Below are 27,764 nucleotides of genomic sequence, written 5' to 3' on the forward strand. Positions count from 1 at the left end.
CTAGAGAAGTCAAATTCATGGAGACAAAAAGTAGAATGGTGGTTGCCAGGGGCAGGTAGAGTTATAATTTAGTGAGTATGGAGTTTCAGTTTGGGAAGATGAAATAGTTCTGGACAAAGGTAGTAGTGATGTACAACAATGTGAATGTACTTAATGTCACTAAACCATATACTTAAAAATGATTAAAATATTAAGTTTCATGTTATGTATATTTCACCACAACAAAAAAAAAATCACAAACACACACAAATCTATAATGGGTCCTTATTAGCCTCAGGATGAAGTCTAGAGATTGCCTTAATGTGGTTTACAATACCCTTCAGGATTTAGTCCTAGTATACCTCTCTTGCTACCATTCTCTCTTCCACTAGGGTTCAGCCATATTGATTTATGCTGGAGCTGAGCTCACACCACCTTGTAAAAGTATTTGCATAAACTGTTCCCTCTGCCTAAAGGACAAGCCTCTTCAATTCTTTCTCCATCTGTAACTTTTCTTCATCTTTAGCCCTGTGTATTCCTTCTTGATAGTACTTACCACAATACTGTACCTGCCTATTTGCTTTACTGGCTCCCTTCCTACTAGTTTATAGCTCTATGAAGGCAAAAGAATGTCTCAACTTGTTTGGAATTATATCCTCAGTGCCTGGCACATATACGAATTCAGTAAACATTGTGCATTATATAAGTAAATGTAGAAAATAGCAAAGTAATCATTGAGGCACAATAAAGTACATAACATACACAAATGGACACATACCATTCCTCTGCAGGCATCTTTAAAATATTTTATGTCTGTTACAAACAGATAACCAAAAGGCTCAAATTCTCTTTTTTTTTTGAGACGGAGTCTCGCTCTGTTGCCCAGGCTGGAGCGCAGTGGCGCGATCTCAGCTCACTACAAGCTCTGCCTCCTGGGTTCATGCCATTCTCCTGCCTCAGCCTCCCAAGTAGCTGGGACTACAGGCACCCGCCACCACGCCTGGCTAATTTTTTTTTTGTATTTTTAGTAGAGACGGGATTTCACCGTGTCAGCTAGGATGGTCTCGACCTCCTGACCTCGCGATCTGCCCGCCTCGGCCTCCCAAAGTGCTGGGATTACAGGCGTGAGCCACCACACCCGGCCAAGGCTCAAATTCTTGAGATAAAATTCTAAATATAAAAAATTTCCCTCATACTAATCTACTTTCTTCTACAAATTTTTTTGATGGACAATTGTGGCAATTTTAAAGTCAATGTTTTTCAAATTAAGTATGAGTGTTTTTATTTCTCTCATAACTTTTAAAATGTAAACATTATATAGTTCAGCCACAGCCTTTATTTCTAAGCAACTTCTCCATGGGTCTCAATTCCCTTTTAAATAAAATACTATTTTTCCAGAAGGCAGTTAGCTTTTCATCATTCTTTCTCTTTAGATAACATACAAAGACAAATCCTATACAGACAAGTCTATGGACCCAGTGCTTATACACAGTCTCAAGTCAGTCCACCATGACTGCAAAAGCCCCGGTTCCAACAATGACCCTACAACCAAGGGTAGTGACAAACTCAGCCACCTGCCTATCAGTTTGTTTTTTAATGCCATTCTATTTCAAGTGTACACAGGGATCTCACTGCTTTTGAATTAGGTCACTGAGAAATGCTAAGTCAAAATCCTGAAAATCTTGGCACAACCTTCCATATTGAAAGAATTGGTTATTTGTCCACAGTTTTATGTTGTGATTTTTTAAAAGGAGGTATCAGCTTCAAAATGCAGAAATATCTTATTTCATACTTTGCAACCATATAATTTATTATTTGAAACATCAATATTTATGATAATTTAAAAATCAGCTATTCACACAGTTTGATTCAAAATGGAAAGAGTCTAAAACTAGTCATGTAGCACAATGTTGTCAGGACAAATCTTCTAAGAAATGGCTTTGGTAAATGTGGTGAATTTCTTATCATAGCCTATAACTAAAAGACTCTCAAATCCAATATGGAAAATGTATTCAGAAACTGCACAAACATGCTGTGAAGGACTCTCCTCTTTCCCCCCCCCACTCTTTCTTTCTGCTTTATTACCACGTTTCCCTTCCTCTCTTTAAAAAGAGTGTAACCAGATAATCTCAACAATGTTCAGACCTGATAAAGGTGAAAAGTATTTATCACTTAATCCGTTTTTGGATCTGATTTTTTTCCCTTTTTTTTTTTTTTTTTTTGTAGATACAGAGTTTTGCTATGTTGCCCAGGCTGACATGGAAGTCCTGGGCTCAAGCAATCCTCCCACCTCAACCTCCCAAAGTGTCGGGATTCTGTAATCCCCACAGCCATGAGCTGCAGCACCCAGCCCTGACTCTTTAATCAGAAGTGAATTTGTTACATGCATACAGTGGATTACTACTCAGCATAAATGGAAAAACAAATACATACAATAACTAGAAGAAACTCAAAAATATTATGCTGAGCAAAAATTGCCAAACACGAAAGAGTGCATACTGTACGATTCCACTTATCTGAAGTTCTAGGAGCAGGAAAAACAAATCTATAGTAATAGAACTCAGCAGTGATTGCTTCTGGTGAAGACAGAGGGAATAACTGAGAAAGGGCAATGAAGGAACTTACCTTCTGGGGTGACAGAAATGTTCTATATCAGACCAAAATGTGGGTTACACTTTTGTATACATTTGTCAACACTGATCAAACTGAATAATTAATCTGTACATTTCCCTGTATATAAATTATACCCTAATTTTAAAGAGAATGCTCTTTTTCTAGTTAATTAAACTTTTTATTACTTAAAAATGTGAAATAATACTAGGTCTCTACAAAGTACTTAGTATTTTGTAAAATATATTATCACTGCTAACCTATACTGAAGGCAGCTTAATTTACCCATGGAAAAAATAGCTGAAAATCATACATATGAGAAACTATGGGCTGAGGTGGAAATAAGCACTGGCAATGATATTGATTTTTCTAGTACTTTTCAATCTACCAGATCTAAAAATGCTTTACAAAAAATATTTTTAAAAGTCCCGTGCTATAATTTACAGGTTTCATCTGCTATGAAGGGAATTGCTACTTTTATTTGATCTCAGCTTACTACATAGTCACCAGAACAAAGGAATAGACATGTCGAGTACAGCCATAAGGCAGCATGAGGAGGCAAGGGTTTTGGTTTTTTTTGTTTTTTTTTTGGAGACTGAGTTTCACTCTTGTTGCCCAGGCTGGAGTACAGTGGTGTGATCTCAGCTCACCACAACCTCCACCTCCCAGGTTCACGTGATTCTCCTGCCTCAACCTCCCGAGTAGCTGGGATTATAGGCATGCACCACCACGCCCGGCTAATTTTTTGTATTTTTAGTAGAGACAGGGTTTCTCCATGTTTGTCAGGCTAGTCTCAAACTCCCAACCTCAGGTGATCCGCCCGCCTCGGCCTCCCAAAGTGCTGAGATTACAGGCATGAGCCACCGCATCCGGCTGGCAAGGGGTTTTTTACTTCTTTTTCATAAATGTTCACCACTATCAGTAACAGCAAATAAATGACTGCTGTTTAGTCTCATCATAAACATGCTTCCCATGTACAATAACAGAAATTGCTAACAATAAAACTTTTTGTTGAATTTTATAACTCAAGGTCTAGCAGAAATTCCTAACCAGTTTGCAGATAGGGAAAGGGGAAGGGAGGATTTGACTAACAAGTCAGTGGATAAAATAGATATACAGTATTATTTTATTTGCGTTTTTGTTGGCTTCACACAATCCACAGAATATGCGTTTTCATGTTTTCTTTCTGTGCCACATTTTTCTCTTCTCTTTTCAGGAAAATAAACACAAGCTGTCATATTCACATGGCATTAGTTGAATGCTAAAAGCAAAACTTTCGGATCACTTACCTTATGTTGGCTATGTGCTGTTGCACAGGCTGATGCTGAAAATGGTCAGGCCACGGATGATGCAGGCAGAAGGATGGAGAGGGCTGAAGACAGCACGTAGTCTGATACACAGGTGAATGATTTGGACAAAGAGATGCAGAATACTCGGAGTGTGGCTGCATGCAACACGAGGCCAAAGCAGAGGGTGCTGCAGGGCCAGCCTCGGGATGGCACTCTTGGTGACTGCTATGGCTAGTCAAAGGGTGATGGTATGGGCAAGGATGGCAGCATTGGGGTAACATCTGAGGCATTCTTTGGTTGTCTAAAGGCAGAAAGGATGATCTGACTGTGCCATTAAGTTGCAGGCATCCATTTGGACTCACTTTTGTTCTTGTTGCTTCTTTGGGTGTGAGCTGCTGGGCTGCATGGTCTCCATCACAGGGCGTGAGGGGACTCGGGTTAGCAGCACTGGTTGTGATGCTGCTGTTGCTCAGAACCACAAAATCATTGTTTCCATTGCTCATAGCCATGCTCCAATTTCTTGACCCTAAGTAAGAAAATCATAAAATCGCCCAGTTACAGTCAGGCAGGCAAATATGTAGGAAAGACAAGTATGATATTTAAAAACAGCTCTTTGAAAATGAGGGTTCTTGCAGAGTTGTGAGACAGTGGTAGAAATTCAGCAGCATCTGTGATGGAACCAGCCAACACAGTGGCACGCCTCTTCTTTCCTCCAGCTATTTTATGCACCTTAAAAACCCTATTCTATTCCCATTGATCACTTTCCTCCTGCCCACCTCTCCTTTCAGTGCCTTTCTTCTCACCCCATCCTAGATGCACAAGTAATCAGTTAAGAACTAGACCATTTTGCATGAGAGGAGAGGATACAAATAGCATCCTTCAGCTTTTTTCAACAATATCACAGTTGGCTTATATGTTCTGATTTTGGAGTGATGGGCAAAATGAAGGGCCACTCTGAGGGTAATTCGTTGTACAAGGTTAAAATAATTTGAATAATCTTAAGAATGTTTTGTATCTTAGAGAAATCTCAAGAATATATGATTTTTCCCCTTAGTCATTCAAGTCCGAGAATAATAAATTAAAACCAGTCAGGAAAGCTAAGAATTCTAGCAACCAAAATATCAGATGCAAAATTCTATATAATATACTACAGGTGACATTGCCTGCACATGAGAAAAATAATACTATGGGTGGGATTTGCTTCAAATGAGTTTTTTTCTTACTTTTTTTTTTCCTTTCACCAAAAGGTTCGGGCCTTCAATATAAAGGAAGATCCTCAGATGCTCAAATTACCAGCAGCAAGTGTGTCCAATCAACAAACAAAAAAACAGACAATCTCCCTATCCCTTTGCTCACTGCACTACCCTCTGAGCAACATACACACAAAATCTGGGAATTCACAGTGGAAAAAAAAAAAAAGGGTCATCAAATGCTATTAGTGTATTCAACATACACATGAAAGCCAACAACAACAACAAAAAGAAAACTAATTTGGCTCGCTAACCCTTCTAGCATGCCATTCTCTAAGTAGACAAAACGGCTTGTGCAGGAATCTCTTTCCAGTCCTTCCCCACCTCTGGCAGACACACAGGAAATCAGAAGAAATCATCTTTTTCAGTCTGAGTACATAGTAATCTCACTGGCAAACCTGGATCTCCCATGAGGATTCCTATGTACATTTTCACCCAGTATGTAAACTGCTCAGCAGAGGCATTTGTGAGCAGAGCATGCCCATACTAGGATGTAAATTTAGCATATTTACCTTTCAGACAAAATTCCTCAAACACACCCTACCCCACATACACAAATTTAGTTAAATAAACATCATGCAATAGGAATTTCTTAATAAATTGCTTAGTGGGAAGACAAAGCACTTAAAAACATCAAAATATATATAAAATCAAGTAGATGTTACCTCCCTCATTAGTCTTATGTCACTTTTGAAAATGTTTCAAAAGTGTTTTGAAAAGTTTGCCAATCCCAAACTTCCTTTTATAATGACCATTGAGAGGGATTCTGAACTGTAGTAAATACAGTTGCTCTCTCCTTCATTAAATCACTTTCCAATGTATCCAGTGTTAAACAAACATCCACTGTAAAACATTCAAAGAATATACCCAACACAGAGTAATAGTAGTTAATGTACTATCTAAACTAGCAGGAGGTAGGGTAGATATACTGACCGGCAAGAGCACTAATGTGATCCAGGAGGCAAGAACTAATCTCATCATTTTCTAAATGTGCCATCTCAGCAAGATCTGCTCATTTATGCTTCAGTTTACTGAAGAATATAACCTCCCTTTTGTTGTTAACAAAAGAAAAAGCCACATGCAAAGGTTATGAAAATAACAAAACATAAATTAAAGGACATTTAAAGAAGCACTGGACTTTTTTTAAAAAAGCTAATTGAAATTTAAGATGTTTAATTGTGTGTTAGATAATGTAGGAAACAATCACTAGATGAGATCAATGCAATTATTTCCCAGAATTAGAAACTCTCATTGTACAAGCACTCCATTCAAAGAAATCACTGAAGGCACACGCTTTCTCCAACCTCCACCTGTACCTCAGTTAAACTATCACAGCTGATGGGAATCTGCTGGGCTAAATGGGAAAGTCAACAACTCCTCCTGCCCTTTCCATCAGGAGGGTTAAAGGAAAGAATACTTTTAATTTGTTGGTTTTTACCATCCCAGGTTGGTTAATATATCATCTCAAATAGTCTACTTTTTCCTAGGTATTTAATCCAATCAGTTCTACTGATTCTAATCACAGATGCTGGGTAAGTTATGCTAGTGAGAAGCATCTAATAACAACAAATGACTTAAGAGTTTGAAAGTGAAACTGGCTTACGGGGTTTGGATCTGTGTCCTGCCCAAATCTCATGTGGAACTGTAATCCTCAGTGTTGGAGGTGGGGCATATGGTGGGAGGTGATTGGATTATGGGGCTAGATTTCCCTCTTTGTGCTGTTCTCGTGATAGTGAGTGGGTTCTCCTGAGATCTGGTTGTTTAAAAGCATGTGACACATGTCCCCCGCCAACTTTCTCCTTCTCTGGCCAGCTTCCCATTTACCTTCTGCCATGATTGTGAGTTTCCTAAGGCCTCGCCAGAAGCTGAGCTGGTGCTGCCATATTTCCTGTACAGCCTGCAGAATCGTGAGCCAATAAAACCTCTTTTCTTTATAAATTACCCAGTCTCAGGTTTTTTTTTTTTCTTTTCTTTTTTTTTTTTGGAGATGGAGTCTTTTTCTGTCACCTAGGCTGGAGTGCAGTGGTGCGATCTCGGCTCACTGCAAGCTCCGCCTCCCAGGTTCATGCCATTCTCCTGCCTCAGCTTCCCAAGTAGCTGGGACTACAAGCGCCCGCCACCATGCCTGGCTAATTTTTCATATTTTTTAGTAGAGGCGGGGGTCTCACCGTGTTAGCCAGGACGGTCTTGATCTTCTGACCTTGTGATCCACCCGCCTCAGCCTCCCAAAGTGCTGGGATTACAGGCGTAAGCCACCGCACCCAGACTTTTTTTTTTTTTTTTTTTTGACAGGATCTCCATCTGTTGCCCAGGGTGTAGTGAAGTGGTGTAATCTTGGCTCACTCACTGCAACCTCCACATCCCAGGTTCAAGTAATTCTCCCACCTCAGCCTCCTGAGTAGCTGGGACCACAGGTTCATGCCACCACACTCAGCTAATTTTTGTATTTTTTGGTAGAGACAGGGTTTCACCATGTTGGCCAGGCTGGTCTCGAACTCCTGACCTCAGGTGATCTTCCCACCTCGACCTCCCAAAGTGCTGGGATTACAGGCGTGAGCCACTGTGCCCAGCCCAGGTATTTCTTTATGGTAGTGCAAGAACTGAATACATTGGGCTTCAGACAGAATCCCATCAACCTCTAACTCCCTTCAAAGAACCCTGACATCCCCTCCAGACTCTCCTCAATCTTCATGTTTTCCTATATTATAATTAAATCTGCTTATCCTCAGTAAAAGAAAAAAAAATTATTTTTCTTTGTAATCAGAATCACAACTATCATTCTCTTTTAAATTTTATTACAAATGTATTGTTTTGTAGTTACACAAGAGTTAAATAGATTCTTATATGCCAGCCAGGGACCTAATCATCACTTATAACATGTTTTTTCCACATGGTAAAATGCAGTTCAAATGCCAAATAACTGACTTACAAATGAATTTTTGGAACACAACCTATTTTGTAACTTGGGAGACTTCTTGTAATGAAGTAGGAACTAGTAAAGAATAATTTGAACTCTGACTTTGGCTTGTATTTGAAGCAAGTCACATGAGTGTTCTCTGATTCCATTTCTTTAATCATAACATGGGACCAATCAATTTGACCTCATAAGTATGTAAAAACTACAGGTAAAAAAATTTGGAAGCAAAAACAGAAAAAATATTTTATGAACTGTCTATAGATTATTTAAGTTCAATGGATGCATTTGGGTAGGTGTTCAGGTGACCAGCCAGAATAGGAAAGTATTTCACTCTGACATCAAGAGTTGACTCTAAGGCCCATACAAAGAAAGATCATCCCTTCCCCACTTCATCCCTTCCTTCTTTTTTTTTTTTTTTTTTTTTAAAGACAGGGTCTTGCTCTGTCACCCAGGCTTGAGTGCACTGGTGCGATCATGGCTTCCTGCAGCCTAGACCTCCCAGGCCCAAGCAATCCTCCTGCCTCAGCCTCCTATGTAGCTGGGACCATAGGCATGTACCATCATGTCATGCTAATTTTTAATTTTTTTGTAGAGATGGGGTCTCCTATGTTGCCCAGTCTGGTCTCAAATCCCTGAGCTCAAGCAATCCTCCTGCCTCAGCCTCCCAAAGTGCTAGGATTACAGGATGAGCCACCATGCCCAACCTCCTTTTTCTTTAGAACAGAGATAAATGAGGAAAAATCCAGTCTGAGCCTAAGATGGTAGGAATTAACAGGAAAGAAGAATAAGATAAAGGAAGTCTAAGTATAATATGAATGGAATAAGGAGTTCCTGAAAGAGTGTGTTAATACCCTTACATTTGTCAAACTATTGTGATAAGTGTAATGGTACATGATTATGAATGCAGTGATAGTAATATTTATAGTGAAAGTTTAAAATCGGTTTTGGGTAAAATATAATGAGTAACTTTAAAAGACAGCTATGTTGAGATTGGGCACAGTGGCTCATGCCTGTAATCCCAGCACTTTGGGAGGCTGAGGCAGGAGGACTGCTTGGGCTCAGGAGTTTGAGACAAGCCTGAAAATATAGTGAGACCTTGTCTCTAAAAACAGTTTAAAAATTAGCTGAGCATGGTGTTGCTTGCTTGTAGTCCCAGCTACTCAGGAGGCTGAAATGGGAGGATCACTTGAGCCCAAGAGATGGAGGTTGTGGTGAGCTTGAGAGCACACCACTGCATTCCAGCCTGGGTGGTAGAATGAGACCCTGTCTCAAAAAACAAAAAAAACAGCTATTGTTGAAATCACCTGTTCTCCCAGGGCCATAACACACAGGGGAATGCAAAAAAAAAAAAAAAAAAAAAAAAAAAAAGCAAGCTATTATTGAAGCATTGGCTTGAGATGTGATGGGCCCACACCAAGATATTTTAATGCATTTCCTGCTGTTCATGAATATAAGATGCCAATATCAATAAATTCAAAGCTTCTAATCTCATATCCCCTATTTTACATTTTTAGCCAGCATTTTAATGTCCAGAATGATTTAGCAGTTTTGGGGCTACAAGGTTTTTGGCCAAAAACCATCTTTTGATTAAATTTTAAAATATACATTTCATAGGATTACTATGAGAATGTAAAAATGTTTTGAAAACCATAATGGGCTATATAACACGAGAGTGTTAATACCCTTGTATATATAACACTATGTATGTATACATATATGAATACCCTTGTATAATACATAACACAAGTAAACTAATATATTGAAGTATAGAGAGGGGCAGGGCGCAGTGGCTCACGCCTGTAATCCCAGCACTTTGGGAGGCTGAGGCGGGCGGATCACGAGGTCAGGAGATCGAGACCATCCTGGCTAACATGGTGAAACCTCGTCCCTACTAAAACTACAAAAAAATTGGCCAAGCGTGGTGGTGGGTGCCTGTAGTCCCAGCGACTCAGGAGGCTGAGGCAGGAGAATGGCGTGAACCCAGGAGGCGGAGCTTGCAGTGAGCCGAGATCACACCACTGCACTCCAGCCTGGGTGACACAGCAAGACTCTGTCTCAAAAAAAAAAATATATATATATATATATAAAATATATATTATATATATATACAAAATATATATTTTATATATTATATATGTTGATATATATTTTATATATATATGTTTATATATATTTTATATATATTATGTTTATATATATTTTATGTATGATATATCATATATATTTTATATATGATGGAAATGTCCCTCTCTATATATGTGTATATATGGTATATATTATATATATCATATATAAAATAAAATATATATCATATATATTTTATATATGACATATCAGTACATTTCCATCATACTGAAATGTAAAGAGAAAAGTGTCATCAGAGTTCATATGATTAGATGGTTCAAAATAATGACATCCGACTCTTGTTTGGAACTCAGGAAATATACAACTATAAAATAAATGGAAAACTAATGCTTCAGACAAAAAGTTGCATCTCATTGAAAATGCTATCAGAATTATGATAATTTCATTTGTCAACAGACAATCACATATCACCTAAGGATGGGGCTATGTCCGGAGACATGCATCATCGGGTGATTTCACCATTGTGTGGTCATCACAGTGTACTCACATAAACCTAGATGCTGTAGCCACAGCTAGGCTATATGGCATGGTCTATTGCTCCTAGGCTACAAACCTATACAGCATATTACTGTAATAAATACTGTAGACAACTGTAATGCAGGTATTTGTCTACCAATCTAAACATAAATAATAAAAAATAATGATAAACATATCTAAACATAAAAAAGGTAATGTGTTGCACTCCAGTGTCACCATGGCTAGGCCATAGGAGTTTTTCATCTCCATTATAATCTTATGGGACCAACACAGTATATGTGGTCTGTCACTGACCAAAATGTCTTTATGTGGCACATGACTGTATCATACACCAAAATATGTTAATGACACACAATTTGTACAAAGGATGCAATCAAACTAGATGGCTCCCAGAATACAAATAGTGTTAAGAAAACCTCATAGCAGCTACTTGGAATTGGCGGTCAGAACTGCTAGTGTGGCCAGAAAACTGCCAAGGTAAAATCTAAATGTACTGTTGAAGAGAATACACAGACCTGTTCCAATTACCACAGTAACCACTTAGCAAAGCCATCACTATCCTTAACAAACACAGGGCTCATATAGCCTGAAGGAACACCATTTTCATCCCCATCAACTGTTACAATTGTACACCTCTTGGCTATTTCCAAAGCACTTTCTCACAAATGATCTCACTTGAGTTGATCCTCCTAATAGCCCTCTGGAAAAACAGGGGTGGCAGGCATTGCCACTCCATTTTGCAAGAGAAAACAATATAGAGATTCTAAGTAAGGTGCTCAAAGTCACATACTGATGACAAATGGTGAAGCTAGGAAGCATGATGCCAATGTCTTGAGAGCTTTCTGATAAACTGTATTCTGTACACTCAGATGATGTATTTTAGAATAACTCTTTGCTTCACCAGATTCCTAATACCAAACTTAAGAATAAATGGCAAGACTGGGTCACCAACAAAATCCCTTGTAGTAGCCAACCACCTTTTTCAGAAGAGTCATGCTCCTTAGAGCAGTTTCATTAGATAAATGCAAAACACTAAACCAGTGCTTCCAAATACAAGGATCACCTAGAGATGCAGTTAGAATAAAGATTTGATACAGTACATCAGGGGTGGGGCAACAAGCCTCCAACAACATGTCCATACTGCTGATACCTAGAACACATTTTGCGTAGCAAGAGAAAACCACAAACTAGGTGGGGAGACTACAAGAGAATTATGCCTCAGTTATGGAAAGATATGCACAATTAAAGCAGAATGAACAAAAATAAGTAGGGAAATGATAACAGTTGACAGAAATAAAGGCCCATTTTTCTATTTAAGGCAAAGAAATGTAACAAATTTAACAACAGAGGTTCTAATTGATAATCAAGTTTAATTATGGCTTGTATCATGACTCCCAAACTGTTTTTTGTGCATGCAAATAACAGCTGTTATGATTTTGATCTTTTTAGTGCAACTCATATAAATGGACTGAAGCACCCTGCCTAGTTAACTGAGATACATTTTTTTCCCTCTCAAGTGGCACTAGATATTAAAAGATGGGTATATAAAGACACCTTAAGTCTTTCTTCACATCAGGTATAAAGGTAGTCTGGGGATACCTGTATCCATTATTTACCAAACTTGTTTTAATATGAAATGGTTCCTCCACAATTGCTTCATGCTTATCCTAAAATGATGGACTAATTTCTGATTACTGGTACCACATTGGCCTACTAATATTTAGTGTTATGGCCAGAGAAATAAATAGCTGCTCTAAATGCCAATAGAAATTGATAAAGAACTGTAGTGGGGCTACGCAGAAGCCAAATCAGGCAAGTATTGTCTCTACGAATATTTTTCCCTTCAAAGGGCTATTAAGATTTTTTTTAAATCATCTCACTAAGTCAAGCCACTTTTTTCACAATACCCCTATGAATTTATTATTAAACCCATTACAGAGAAAACTGAGAATCAAAAATATTAAAGTAACTAATCCAAATCGCATGATTTAATCTCAGACCAGTATGACTCTAAAGGTAAGGCTTTTCCACTACCTCAAGATGTCTCTAGAGCAATGCCAAGTCCAACTAGCTTTTATAGGACCACAAGAGGCTACTGATGTAAAATTCTGTCTGAAGGTCCACATGAAAAATAGCCTACGAATTCGATATTTCCCAAGATAGTTTTAAAAGGTACAATTCAGCATTCAAGAGTGCCAGAGACATATTTCACTAAATTAAGGAAAGGTGTTATCCATCCATATATCATATTATGCAAACTTAAAAAAGCAAGACAATGGATTGATCTTTGTTGTCATATAGTATATTGACTATTTAAGAATAATGTAATTGTGACCTGACAGCAAAATCTGTATCTTTAATGAAAGAATCAGACACTTTTAAGGAACTAGAAAGGATGGTCTTAAATAAAGAAATATAATCTTCTTCCCTTCTGAGACAAATTACATTTTCTTATTTTTAAGTCTGTAAACTTTCTACTATTAAACTCTCCTTCATGAGAATACTTATAAATAGCTTCCCCAAATCACTTGTAAACATATTATATATTGCAAAGGCCTATACAAAAATAAGGTGTTAATTCTAGTATTCCCCTTAAGCATAAACTGTAATAAGTTGAAAGCCATTTTCCCAAAGAAATAAACATTATATATTTGAAGATCTATACCACTAAATATATATTTCATAAGAGCCTACTAGGTATTAGTTAGCTCTCTGCCACACTGGGAGAAAGCAAACTGAGTTCCAGGAAATATGAAAATGAAGGTTAGCATTCTTTTACAGTGAGAACATACTGTTCTTATTATTCAATTTATGGGTAGTTTCAACTTACGATAAGCACCACCTTTGAAAATGAAATACACCTAACGTTTTTAGATAACCTCTATTAATATGATTACATACATGATATATATTGATAGAGGAACTAAGATATATGGCTACACTGTAAATGTTTTGTTTCAATATTCATGGTATTCACAAACAACTTAATGATACAGAAGAAAAATTAAAGTTTCCACATAAAGTTTTCCCCTAGAGTTACAACAAAAAATATGAAAGTAAAATAACCTTAACGATATTGCAGTGTATCTGCCATAGCAAATCTGAAAGCCCTACCTTTGGAAAGCAGTATTACTGCTAGAAATGAGTTAGGTTGTAAAAGCAGAAATTTTCATATGTAGAGGTGAGTGATAGAAATTTCAGGGTTGTAGAAACATCAATTTCATTTTTCTCATTTTGTTTTACATCCAGTGTGCCTTTGGTCTATGTGGGAACAGAAATGTGGGTATAAAATGAAGTTTATCTCTTTCAATCTCAGGTAAATGATATCAGTGATATCCTTCATTTAGCGTAAACACTTATCTTCCTAAATACATATTTCAAGAGCACTCTCACAATATTGCAATTATCAAAGCACTTTTCAGAGATCTCTTTTCCAGGTTCATCCACAAAAATTATCTTTCCATGTAATATTTACCACTTCTCTCCACACTCATAAGTACTGTGCCCATAAGCATCAATGCTAGAAAGAAAGAGGTAGGGAAGGCTTCTTATAGCTTTGCGCTCCTATTTCAGATGAGTTTAAATTCCATTAAGCTGCACTAATTTCTTTTGAACCCTAAGTTTGGAGAATTACGTGAAATTGTATAACCAAAAATATACAAAATAAAACTAGAGAAACTTTCTATAATCAGGGATGTCAAACAATGGTCACTTTAAAAAAATTCTACAAAGTTCTCCTATATAAGTAGTTATCTAACCCCAAAACTAGCCAAAACATTTAACTAGACTCTGCTACAAGTCTTAAGGTATGCATTAAATATGATTATTAATAAAATTACAAGTCTATCACAGCAGTCTCATCCCTGGCTTCACATTAGAATCACTTTGGTAATATTAAAAAAATTATGATAAAAGGGTCCTGGCCCCAGAGGTTGAGGTTCTGATTTAATTCATATTGTAGTGAAGTGTGGACATTAGCATTTTTTAAAGCATCCTGGGTGATTTTAACATGCAGTCAGAGCTGAGAGCCACTGATTTATACTTTATATAATTAATGCTGATCAATCTATAAGAGCAAGCAACTGCCACTCAAAATATTCAACAGTCTGAAAATATTGCTTGAAATGTAGAATATTGTGGCATATTAGAAAACAGTTGGACCTGGTACTCTAAGTTTAAACTATCTTTACTTTTTTTTGTTGCTCTTATTACAATGAAGAGAGATTTCATCTGCAGTACTTCTTAAGCTGGAAGGGTGGGGACAAGGGTGCAGCAAGGAGAAAGCCTTAATAAGATATTAGCTCAAGCAAGACAACAGTGCAGACTTTATGTGGAACAATGTTGTGGAAATGTGAAACACCTTGCCATATAGCCTTTATTATTTATTGATCTTTTGAAGAAAATTTGGGAAGTAGCTAATTTGACTAATGAGTTTATTTAACACTCAAGAAAAAGTACATCCCCAATGTCTGGTCAGTCTCTAAAATGAAGGCTCAAGATCCTCTAATAAAAGAGCATGTTCCCTAAAGTTCCATGCCAGGAAAAAATTTAAAAAAAAGATTTCTGGTGGCATTTTAAGCATCTTAAACTTTCCAATTCTAGGGTTAGACAGCCTGCAGATAGCAGGACTGTTATTTAGCCTCACATCCCCACCAAATAAGAATTACAAGATGGTTTGTTAATAAACAGGATCCTTAAGATGTGATAGGTGTGTCTTTAGGCCATGAGATTTCATTTGAAACTATTTTGTCTCAACTAAAATCACAAAATGGGCGACTTTACAACTGAGCAATCTATCTGTATCACTATAGCTCTTCCCTAGCAGAAACAGGATCATATTACTGAGCTTAACAAATGTTGTTGAACACATCACAAGCATGTCTAAAAGATACCATGAATGTTTAATACTTCACACATGTCAAAACCTCAAAACTTAGCAGCCCAAAGGAAAAAAAAAAAACATCACTGAGGTAAATCAAACTAAGAAAATTTTACTCCCACACATTGTTAGGCGAAAGAATGTGAGAGAATTTTAAAAATGTCCTTCATAAAGCCAAAAACTGAGATCAATCACCATAAAGCACTTAAAAGTTGTTTGATTTAGATGGTAGTGTGTTGTTTTTTAATACCACACTTAGAATTATCTAAACTTTTCCCACAAATGTTTAGTATCTAATACCAGGCCCCACTCCCTGCTGTTTTGTGAAGTTTGAGAAGCAGCAAATCAAATTTCCTAGAGCAGCTCCCCAAATGGGTTCTTCCCTGCAGAGTCCAGCAAATAATGTCTTATGAGTATCCTTTAGTCTACTGAGCAACTTGGGAAACATCACTCAAGGTATTTGTATAAAACACAATTCAAGAGAACTCTATTTGCTTCAAGCTTAGAAAAACATCAAATTTATAAAGACTTTATTCTTACTTGAATTGAATCAGTAAATTAACTCTTAATAAGAGCCTGGGTGCAACTTTTATAAATCTTTCTCTGTTCCTTAAATTATTACTACAAATGCTCATGAATTCTGCTGTTTGCTTTCTTGTATATATTAGATGAACTGAAATTACATTTACTATTGTGTGGGAATCTTGTTTGCTTACAAAAATAATTAAATCATATTTTTCAGTTAAATGTCCTTATTTAGCAATCATTTTGGTAAGCACCTACTATCTTCCTTATACAGTTTTCTTGGAATCTAAATATGAGCCTGTAATACATAAGCCTGTTTAATACTGATTAAAATAAGAGAATAGAAATTAAGATGGAGAGAACAAAAAGCCACCACCTTCTCCAAGTCTAGCTTTTCTAATTTTTTTTTAGTTGCTCTGTCTTATATTTTTTCCAAAAGGCTGATAGGCTAAGGAGCTCATATGTCTTGATCCTAAACAACTCAGTTTTGCTTCCTGTGTCAGAATGTAATCAGGAATTGCATTTTTTCAAAAATAGGAAATGTTCATATCATCTGTATGTCAAGGCTGTCCATCATCCACACTGAGTTATAAGAATCATACAGCAAGAATGCTCAGATCCAGTCCCAGAACTCAAAGCAGTTAGAACAGAAGGTAAAGAAGTGATGCATAGCAAACACTGAAAAGCAGATTTCCCCAAAAGGCTCCACTGGTTCAATATAAACTGCAAGGCAAGTGAGACTAGATTTAAATTTTGGATGAATCCACTTTATAATACATATTTCCCAGACTGAATTAAGGTAAACATGTATTTTCTAAACTACTTTGTAGGTCAATAAGACACTTAAAACATTACACATTTTTTCATAATCAATGCAAATAGTTCATGATCACAATTCTAAAACTGAGATCTAAGATGTGAGCTATATGAAGCACAGAAGATACATAAAAATATCTTTTTTAATACTAAAAAGTTCCAAATAAAGTAAAATCAATGAAATATCCCAATATTTGATACGTTGGCAATGAAAGCAATCTAAGATAATCTATTGGAGATGCAAGACTAAAAAATACATGAAATAATGCAAAATGTTTTAACATTTTAGAAAGTAGAAATGTGTCACCAGATATTAAAACCATGGGAAGCAGAAAACCCACTACCTGCAAGTGAAACACTCATAAATTTAGAGCTTATTTACATAGTTTAGTGATTTCCCAGCCATCAAAGGGAACTGTAATTTTCTTAATTATAAATATTATGATCTAAAATAACCTTCTTGTGGGTAAAAAGGACACATTTCATTCTTTTTCGTTCAACAAGAATACCTATTTGTAAAATTTTTTAACAAATTGTAAAGTATGTTCTCTATTTCTTGCATTATCATTGAATAAAGGCATTTATGGTCAGTGATGTGCACGAAATATCTCAGTTTTCACTAAATTTCTCTGTTTAATTCTTTAATGTATATTTTATACCAAACATAAACATATTTCACATTAAATAATTTGAATTTTTCCACCAGTTGCAAATAAATTATCCATTCTCATTCTAAGCAAAAGTGAATACAGCAAATATATTTTGACTTGTACTTTAAGTAGTAAATCCAATCATATGTAGTCACTATTGTAGTCACCGTGTAATGCATGAAACATTTAAACAACTAAAATATAGCTTGAAGGCCTATACCAAGCTGTGTATCTGAAATTAACTCTGATAAGAATTACTTGCTGTTGAAGTTTAGTTCACAAGAGGGTATCTTCACCGAACTACTCTCTTTATAGGAAGGAAGATGCTAATAATTTTCTATTTTCTTATAATATTTAATTCACAAAAGTGACTAATGTGATTCCTACAACTCTACATTTATTTTTCTATCACCTGGTAATGGCAAGCACATATTTTCAAAATTTTCTGATTTAGATAGTAGTTAAGTAAGAATCTCAAAGTATAAAACAACAAACTTCCTTAAAGCTTAGGTTTCCTTCCAACTTCACAAAGACATGACATTTTAATAAACTTAAGAAATGGTTGGCCTTACTTTACTGCGCTAGACTACAATTTAAATAAACTTCACAAGATTTTAATGTGTTAAAATGCCAAATGCTGTTCAAAGTTTACACTGAGAAAAAAAAAAAACAGTGAGCTGGAATTTTAAATACAATCCTAGAAACAAAGTTCAGTTTTTAAATAAATTCTCCTAAAATAACAAATTCACACACATTTCTCACACACATATTCACACAGCAAGAGTAAATGTATTACCTTTATGTTAAAAGAGGGAACTTCTCTGGCTCAGTTTGGTGCAAATGATTGCAGTAGCAACAGCGGCAACTGACTGCAGGATCACAGCACAGCAGAAAGCAATGAGTTGGCAGGAGCAGCTCCACAGAGCGGCAGGACAGACTGAATGACAAGCACATGCAGATTGCTTTGAATTAAGCATGTTAGGGGCTGGAACTTTCAGTGTTTGCTCTCCAATAGGACAGGAGAGTTTTTCTCCTACTTAACCCCTTGGGGCAAGGTCTTAATAAGGGTAACAGCTGGCATACAGAGGGGCTTGATCTGAGCACAAGGTCAGCAAGCCAGGATATGAAGGTGACATGTAATTTCTAGCCTTTTCCTGCTTCCACAGGGAAACTGCATGAAGGACTGTTTTTAGTTATAACTTCCTTTGATCTTTTGGATTTTAAGTTACTTAGTAGATTAAAGCCATGTTAGCTGATATTATTTGCTTGCTTAGCCTGACTTAAGTGTTACAGATTCAGTTTTCTAACACACAGTGCTACTACATTTAAAATAACACAAATAAACACCAATCTGCATTTATTTCCAAGTTCCAGGGATTCTTGTGTTCTTTCACAAAATGGCCCAAGATCCTACTTTTAGGACAGAAAGTTCATGGTTTTAAAAAGAGGTAGAATCTTCTTTTAAAATGTTAGAGTAGTTTTAAGTGTTTTTCTTCAATTTTCCAAACAAAAACAGCAGTTTGTTAAATAAATTTGACACTGCTTTTTATAAACGTATGGCCCTCATGATGCCAGTATTTAAAATCCCACAACCACAACATAAAAATCTCTTAAATACTACAAACAAATGCTTTAAATTTACAAATGACATCCCTTAGCAAATAAGTTATAATTTATTGAAACTGTGAAATCTAAATCTTCATGACTTTGGTAATAAAAATATGTATGCAATTCTTTTAGCAGGAGGTACTGAGTATATGAGGACAGCAGTTTCAAAAATTTCAAAAGCATAGACAAAGAAAAAAAGATAAAATTGGACTTCATCAAAATAAACTTTTGAAGATCAAAAGACATTATCAAGAAAATGAAAACACTCACAGAATGGGAGAAAATATTTGCAAGTCATATATCTAAGAGTCTAGTATTCAGAATATATATTTAAAAGCTCTTACAACTCAACAATAAAAGGACAAATAATCCAATTTAAAAGAGGTAAAGTGTTTGAATAGACACATCTCTAAAGAAGAAATACAAATGGCCAATATGCACATGAAAAGATGTTCAACGTCATTAGTGATTTAGGGAAATACAAATCAAAACTACTTATAAGTGGTATCTTATTAGATACCACTTCACATCCACCATTCTGTTTTAAACAAACAGAAAATAACAAGTGTTGTCAAGGACATGGAGAAATTGGAATCCTTAAACACTGCTAGCGGGAATGTAACATGCTTTAGCTTCTGCAAAAAAAAAAAAAAAATAGCTTGGTAATTCCTCAAAATATTAAACATAGAACTACCATATGACCCAGTACAGTTGATCCTCATTATTTGTGAATTCTGTATTTGCGAATATGATTATTCACTATAAATTATTTGTAACCCCCAAATAATCCTCATGGTGTTTTCACAGTCATTCAGACATGTGAATTGGCAGAGCGGTGAAAAACGTGAGTCACTCAAACAAGACTACCCTCTTGTGCTTGGCTCTCATACTGTAAACAAGTCTCCCTTTTGCAGTTGATTTAGTGCCACGTTTTTCACATTTTGTGCTTTTTTTTGGTGATTTCACCATTTCAAATAGCCCCCAAGTGTAACGCTGAAGTGCTGCCTACTCTTTCTAAGTGCAAGAAGGCTGTGACAGGCCTTGTCACACACAGAAAATATACCTGGTTAGGTAAGCTGCTTTGTTCAGGCATGAGTTATGGCGCTGTTAGGCATGCACTCAATGTTAATGAATCAGCAATAAATATAAGATATCTTTAAAAAGAAACACACATAAAACAAGGTTATATATTGATCAATTGACGAAAATGTGACCAGAGTCTTACAGGAACCTAATCCTGTATTTCTCCTAGAACCAGTAATTGAGTATTCACTAATTCAGTGTTTGCAGTGACTTCATGAACAAAACTACCACAAATAATGAGAACCGACTGTATATACCAGACAGAAAATATGTTCATACAAAAACCTGTACATGAATATTCATAGTGCCTTATTCATAACTGCCAAAAGTAGAAACAACCTAAATATCCATTAACTGATAAGTGGATAAACAACATATGTACATCTATACAATGGAATATTATTCAGCCATAAAAATAACGAAGCACTGATACATGCTACAACATGGATGAACCTTGAAAACACTGTGTTAAGTGAAAGAAACAAAAGGCCACATATTTTATGATTCCATTTATATGAAATATCCAGCAGAGGCAAATCCATAGAGACAAAATGTAGGTTAGTGGTTGCCAGGGGCTGAGGGGTGGAGACAGAGGATGGGGAGTGACTGCTAATAGGTATGGAGTTTATTTTTGGATGGTGAAAATGTTATAGAATTAGATAATGGTGATGTTTGCACAGTCCTGTGAATACACTAAAAACCACTGAAGTGTCTACTTTAAAATGGTGAATTTTTTCAGATGTGACTTATATCTCAATTTCAAAAATAAGGAGGGTATAAAGTTCCAGTCATTAGACCAGTGGTTCTTAACTTGAGTGTGCATGAGGATTCCCTGGAGGACTGATTTTGAAAACAGAGATTCCTGAGTCCCATCCCCCAGAATTCTGATTCTGAAGGTCTGGGGTAGGGCTTGAGAATTTGCTTTTCTAGTAAGTCCTCAGGATGATGCTGCTGCTGCTGTTCTGGGACCCACATTTTGAGAACCATTGTATGTCTGAGCTCCTAGAGGGTAGGAAAGGTAACTTTCATCTCTGTATCTAATTCACCTAAAACAGAGCCAATCTTGGAAGGAAAAGGACAGGGAAAAGGAAGAGTGAAATACTTACTAGAGGAAATATATTAAAGGAGTCAGTCCCTAAAATCTTAGGGTATGATTTCATGTCATATGTATGCCAAATGCTGTAATACTAAAAATTCCCATGACAAAACAGAATTAAAGAATTAAAATAAAAATGAAGGTATTTTAACACTCTTTGATCATCTGAACAGTATTTTGGTTCACTTTATTAAAGCAGCTAATCCTATTTCACTGTGCTTTTCCTTTCAAGAAATGCAAACAAAGGTTCTAGAGTTGTTGATCCTATAAAGAAATTCCTTAAATTAAATAAAGTATCACAAAAACCAAAGACCTGTATTCTCTAACTCAGAAACTTGTAAATTCTTATCTATATTTTTATCAAAATTACAGATTTGTATGTCAAATCACTTCATTTAAACATTTGGGGTCCATGTAAAAATAGACAAGTTAAAGTACACTTTTGGTATTGTCACATGGGACACATAATTATTTTATAAATAAATATTATCCCCAATTACTTCAATGTTTCTCAATATATTATTCAGAGTGAAAAGAAAAGTACTAGTGACCTTACAATGTTCTAATATTTTCTGAAAACAGTATCCTTTTTGTCTTAGATCATACTATTTAGGTATCTTTCTTCATTATTAGAAAGACAAGGGCATGGGAGAGGGAAAAAGAGACTAGAGCCTGCAGGAGAGGCACAACACGTGGTACTTTTAAAAAAGTGATAAAACAGCTGCTGATTAACAAACTCTTTCCCAGGGGCACCTAGTCAAAAATGCAATTCCAGATTCTGTTACATTTATCAACATTTAAAAGTCTTGTCTATTTATCTTTTTTCTTAGCATTAAGTGTCAAACAGTTATGAACAAGTAAACTGTGGTACATTGTAGATACTGCTTCAGCAAGATTTTTCTTTCAGTATGGTCAAATTAATAGTTTAGTAATTTGGAAGTACAAGTTCAGAAAAAGTAATCATACCAAAGTTCTGAAGATAATATTCTATATTAGATTTTGATGTTTCCAGAGTACAAATAGTTCCATACCCACTGAAAACTTCAGACCAGAGCATCATGCTACCCAAGTCATAGCCCAGTGCAGGGAATCACTGAAGACTTGAAGTTAGTCTCAGCTCTACCACTCACTGGCTATGTAACCTTGAACTCATTACTGAATCGAGAGGTTACAGTCTCCTTATCTACAAAATCCAAACATTAGATGAGATGATCTCAGAGGTCCCTGCTGGCTCTGAATTCAGTTTTTATGAATTTGGATATCACTGCAAATAGATAAGATAAATCCCGATTTTACTACTCAAACCTGGATTATTTAAGAAAAGACCATGCATTCAAAGTTGAATTAGCAAGTCTGGAGCAAAGACCATATTGCAAGCAAATTGCAGGAAAAAAAAAAAAATCAAGGGATGCTGAAATTCCTCCCCAACACTTTGGAAATATGTACATCTGTCTTATATATTCCTCTTACCCAACGACGGACATTGCTTAGGCTTCTTCCTTATCTCATTTCCTGTTGAAAATTCTACCTCTAAAATCTACAATTTTTACAACGGAAAATTTTATGGCCTTGCTCGTCTTCCATAGTCTGACATCTTCACCCTTATGACCTCGTGGCTCTAGAGTCTTTATCCATGTCCTTTCCTATTTTTACTTGCTTTGTGCTTAGTTAAGAGTTCATCGTCAGCATTTATTTACTTCACCAGCATTCCAGCCTTTCAAAGAGCTCCACTAAATTTGCTCTCCCTGCCCTTCTTTTTTTCCTTTCTCTCTTAGGTTTAGAAATGTTACTGAAAAAAGTCACCAGACAAGGAAGCAGAGACCTAAAACAAATGCACACTCTCAACTCCAGAGGGCTTACAATGCGGCTGTGATTCATCTCATCTATCATAGATTCTCCACTGGAAATCTCCACAAGGATGGCCGAAAATCTTTCCCATGCTCCCTACCTTAACCTTCTCAGCAAATGATGCCACCTATTTTATGGGAAAGAATGAAACTATTTAACTATGAGTTCTTTTAAACACTACCACCTGTACTTCAAACTTTTTCTGGAACTTGTCCCTTATCTCTCAGTGTCCGACCCTCTTTCCTGCTATTAATTACTGTATTTATCCACTGTATCTTTGCTCCCCAATAAGGTAGCCACAAGCCACATGCGGACTTAATTTTAAATTGATTCATATTAAATGAAATTTAAAAATATCAGTGTTCCAGTTGCACAAGGCGTCACATTTCAAGTGCTCAAGAGTCATATGCAGTTCATGGCTTCTGAATTGGGCAGTGCAAATAGAGAATATTTTCATCACTACAGACAGTCTTACTGGACACAGGTACTCTAAATCTTGACCACCATGTCTCTTTACTCTGTCTCACTCTGCCTCCCCAAGTCCATCTTCATTTTTCCATCTTTGTCAAATTGTTAATTACTTACAAAAAATGTTTAGTTTTCCCCTAGCCTGAAAAATTCCTTCCCTTGGCCTGCTAGTCCTCAGGCTACTTACCTATCTTTTCCTTTCCTTCGCCAGACAGTACTCAAGCTTTAACCCCATCTCGTTCCTTCACTTCCTACAATCTTACCTACCATCTAATAAAACTGTTTCTTCAAAAACGAAACCCAGTGGTCCTTTCTCAATATTCATTTTCTTTACATTTCTTCATTTACCAACTTTGTTGGTAAATATTCTTTTCTCTTTACTCAGTTTCCATTATCCTAACATTCTCTCTCTCTTTAACCTCTATTCCATTTTCTTGGCAGATCTTCTGAATTCTGTTATTCTAAATCTTGAGCAATATCCAATGGTCTTTTCCTTTGAACTTTCTGCTTTATGTTTCCTGCCTATATTGTCACACTCTAATTTCTATTATAAGTTCCATTTCTGCAGCTTCTACTCTCTAAGGACATTTCAATGTACATATCCTGCCAGCAGCTCAAACTCAATTTAAAATACAAATGATCTTATCATCCTCAAACACCTTCTTGATTTTCCTATTTCTGTCCACCCTTTCAGTCATTTAAGCCCAAAATTTTCACTTAAATATGTATTTATTGAACACCAGATCTGTGCTGCATCCTGAGCTAGGGCAGAAGTCATCTTTGACCTTTACACCCTATATACCCTTGTTCATTCATTCCCAAGTCCTAGCCATTGTCACATATACCCATCCTTTCCATTTCCTCTGCTACTTTCTTAGATTAACTTTCCCTTGAATTACTACAACAGCCTAATAGATGTGACCCTATCTATGGTCTCCTACCTTTTCTACCTTATCTAAGCAACATAGAGCTTCTAGATACATCATGTAAGAGATAGATCTGATCAAGCTGCTCTTCAGTCCAAAAAAACACTCATGGCTCCCCCACTAGTTTAAACATCTTAGTTGGCACACAAGATTCTCCATTATCTGGGCTCTTTCCCCTCCCACTCACTGCCCTTGCCAAACAGAATTTGCTTTATGCCAAACAAGCTTTCACACACACCCTCACACCCTCAGTGCTTGTGCTAGTCTTTCTACCAGCAATGGCCTTTGTTCACATTTCCAACTTCCATAATCCCATCCATTCTTCACAACACACAGCAAACAACATGAAACCTTCTGATTACCTAAGCCAGAAATTCTCTCTTTCTATTCTAAGTTACAAACATGACCTCAGATCTCTCATGGTACTTAGCACATGTCTTTTTTTATTGTGGTCATTTATATATCTCTTTTACCCTCTTAATCTATATGTAAAGGCACAGGTTCTATTATAATCATTTTTATACCCCTTAAGAAGGGATATAAAGTATATTATACCATGTACTAGGTCAAATATTTATACTCGACAAATGTTTATTGAACAAATGACATTTTATAACTTGTTATTACATATATCCTTTATTAAGCAGAATACAGTATTGAAATGTAGCCTGCAAATTAATATTCAGCATACAAAATCCTATTTTACTGCTGATTTATATGGGCCCCACAATATGTTACACTATTCTCAGCTTTTAAATTCTGAATACTAAACTGCTACTGAATAATAAGGAAGGATAGTAATTAGCTTTCACCCTTTTCTCAGTAGAGGTTGCTCCAGAAGCTAACATGCAAGCATATTCTTGGGTAGTTTTTATAATTTTATTTTTTGTTTTGAAGGTAGAATTTCCCCATGGCATTGACAGAAATATTTTTAAACAAGGAAAAAAAAATAGGAGTTTTCACTTATAGTGGGTCATTAAGTATAAGTCTGTAGCTTAACTGCCAATTACTTTTTTTCTTTGTTTTTTGAGATGGAGTCTCACTCTTTAGCCCAAGCTGGAATGCAGTGGCATGATCATAGCTCGCTGCAACCTCCACCTCCAGGGCTCAAGTGATTCTCATGCCTCAGCCTCCCGAGTAGCTGGGACTACAGGCATGCACCACACCCAGCTAATTTTTGTATTTTTAGTAGAGACAGGGTGTTTCACCATGTTGCCCAGGGTGGTCTCAAACTCCTGAGCTCAGGAGATCTGCCCGCCTTGGCCTCCCAAAGTGCTGGGATTATAGGCGTGAGCCACCGTGCCCGGCCCAATTAATCTTATAGTAGCAAATATGATTTCTGTGATAAAGTGTCTTGGAAATAAGTGAATCTGGGAAATCTTAGTTTTTATTTATTATGATCTTTGCTTCATTTGATTATTGACTAGAAAACCATATGCATTTTATCACTATACAGAAAGCATTTTGGTCATCTAGAATGAAATTTACTTAATATTAATTTATATACTATCAAAAATTTTAATAGTGATCAGAAACTGGGGAACATATTTTAAAGCAAAAACCATAGAGATCAGTAAATTTCAGAGAAAATGTAGTTTTTCATTTTTCTGTGAAGAAAAATGTCTGACTAATGCTAAAAAATAGGCAAAATTCCAACCCTCCTTAACGTAACCAAAAAATTACTATTAAGAAAACTTTTTAAATGTGAAAACTAACTCAAGCAGGTTAGTTTATTACAGATTTCACACTGGAATTCAAGGGAATATTTTGTCTTTAACAAGAGCTTTTCTTCCACACAAAGTATAGTGTTATGTTTTAGAGGACAGAAGGCTCATATTTGATAGTTTTATATCAAGAACAAGCTGAATCACTTCAGCCATAACAAAATAAGTAGACTGTAGATCATCTAAATATATAATCTGTGCTGCACTATGATTTAAAAGCAAATCACAATAAATCCATGGGCTCTGGAGAGTTTCCAAAATATTTTTGGTTTGTGATACAGCATTTCAAAATGTAATATTTTACTTTTATGATAGAAACTCTTGGCAGGAGATTTACTCCTTGAAAGAAGACCACTATGTCTTGACTCTGATCTAATCAGAACATTCTCTTTAACAGTTTCAATTGTATTTTGTTCCCAAACTCTAAATGAATCTACATGCATGTGGTATGCATAGATTAAGAGAGATTATAACTAATACACTGAAATTTTCTGTAAGACATCAAATATTTATACAGAAGGTTACCTTTACTGTATGTCATGAAATAAAAATACATGCAAATTAATTTTCCAAAAGTTAGACTTTGTAGGAATATAAATATCACCTGCATACAAACACCTGTCATCATTGCTAAAGGCTTAGATTAAGTATAACTTCGATTATAGCAACATTAAGAAAATGACATATCACATTCCCAAAAATAAAATGAAGTTGTATGGAAAAAGGGAAATGAAAATTCAAATCCCATTTTATTTAAACTTTCTGTAATATGTGGTAATATTTTTGGCAAGGAAAGAACCTTAAGCTACCCAAGCTCTAATGCAGAAAACATTAGGGTTAGTAGGGTTAGACATTTCACTAATGTAGAGGGAGTTGTTTTATATGTTGAAAACATGTGCATTAGTTATTCAGAAGTTCAAACAGTTCAAAATTATGTCATGCTATATCTAGCTTCAGAAATTTGTTTATATGAAATAAAATGCTGTGGTTTGCCACAGTTACTACGGTTACCACAGGACTGAACGAAGGGAGACGAATGCAGAAATGAAAACTTAAAACAAAAGAAACTGTTTTAAAGAAGAGATCTCCTTGCTTCTACTGAGCAAAGGCAGCAGCCCTGAGCTTCTACAGCCCTTCATATTTACTGGGTAGACAGAGCAGGGAGGAGCAGATAACAATTGGTCAGCTGTTCGATTGATCACAGGTTCACATTACTGCTAACAGGCTTCAATATGCCTAATCACAAGAAACACTGCGCTCGGGGCGTGACTTCCCTCAGCATTCCTTCTGGGCGGCAGATGCAGTTTGTCAGTTTGCCAACATTCTGCATTTATGAAAACAGTTTGCTGTTTACTCATATAGTCTCCAGTGGTATACTGAGTTGATCACGATCCCCACTCTTTCGGCCTGCACCATCTCTCCCTTTGTTTTTTAATTAATTGAGAAAGGCAATTGCAGGCTGTGCAGCCCTTAA

At 36.2% G+C, this 27,764-nt stretch overlaps 1 protein-coding gene across 7 annotated transcripts in view; it reads right to left on the reverse strand.

The window, feature by feature from the left end:
- The window catches only part of DISP1 (dispatched RND transporter family member 1), a 193,956-nt gene that overhangs the window by 59,355 nt on the left and 106,837 nt on the right, over positions 1-27,764 (reverse strand). For 6 of the 7 annotated variants that reach the window (XM_054519942.2, XM_054519959.2, XM_054519948.2 and 3 more), the window contains one exon: positions 3,879-4,404. In XM_054519942.2, coding sequence (XP_054375917.1) covers positions 3,879-4,387 — 509 coding nt within the window. In that variant the 5' untranslated portion in view covers positions 4,388-4,404. Of the gene's footprint in view, positions 1-3,878; positions 4,405-18,333; positions 18,475-27,764 lie in introns of all 7 variants that reach the window. The other variant, XM_054519954.2, reaches the window with a different exon arrangement.

The sequence above is a fragment of the Pongo abelii genome, chromosome 1 (assembly GCF_028885655.2).
Source record: "Pongo abelii isolate AG06213 chromosome 1, NHGRI_mPonAbe1-v2.0_pri, whole genome shotgun sequence".
NCBI lineage: Eukaryota > Metazoa > Chordata > Mammalia > Primates > Hominidae > Pongo > Pongo abelii.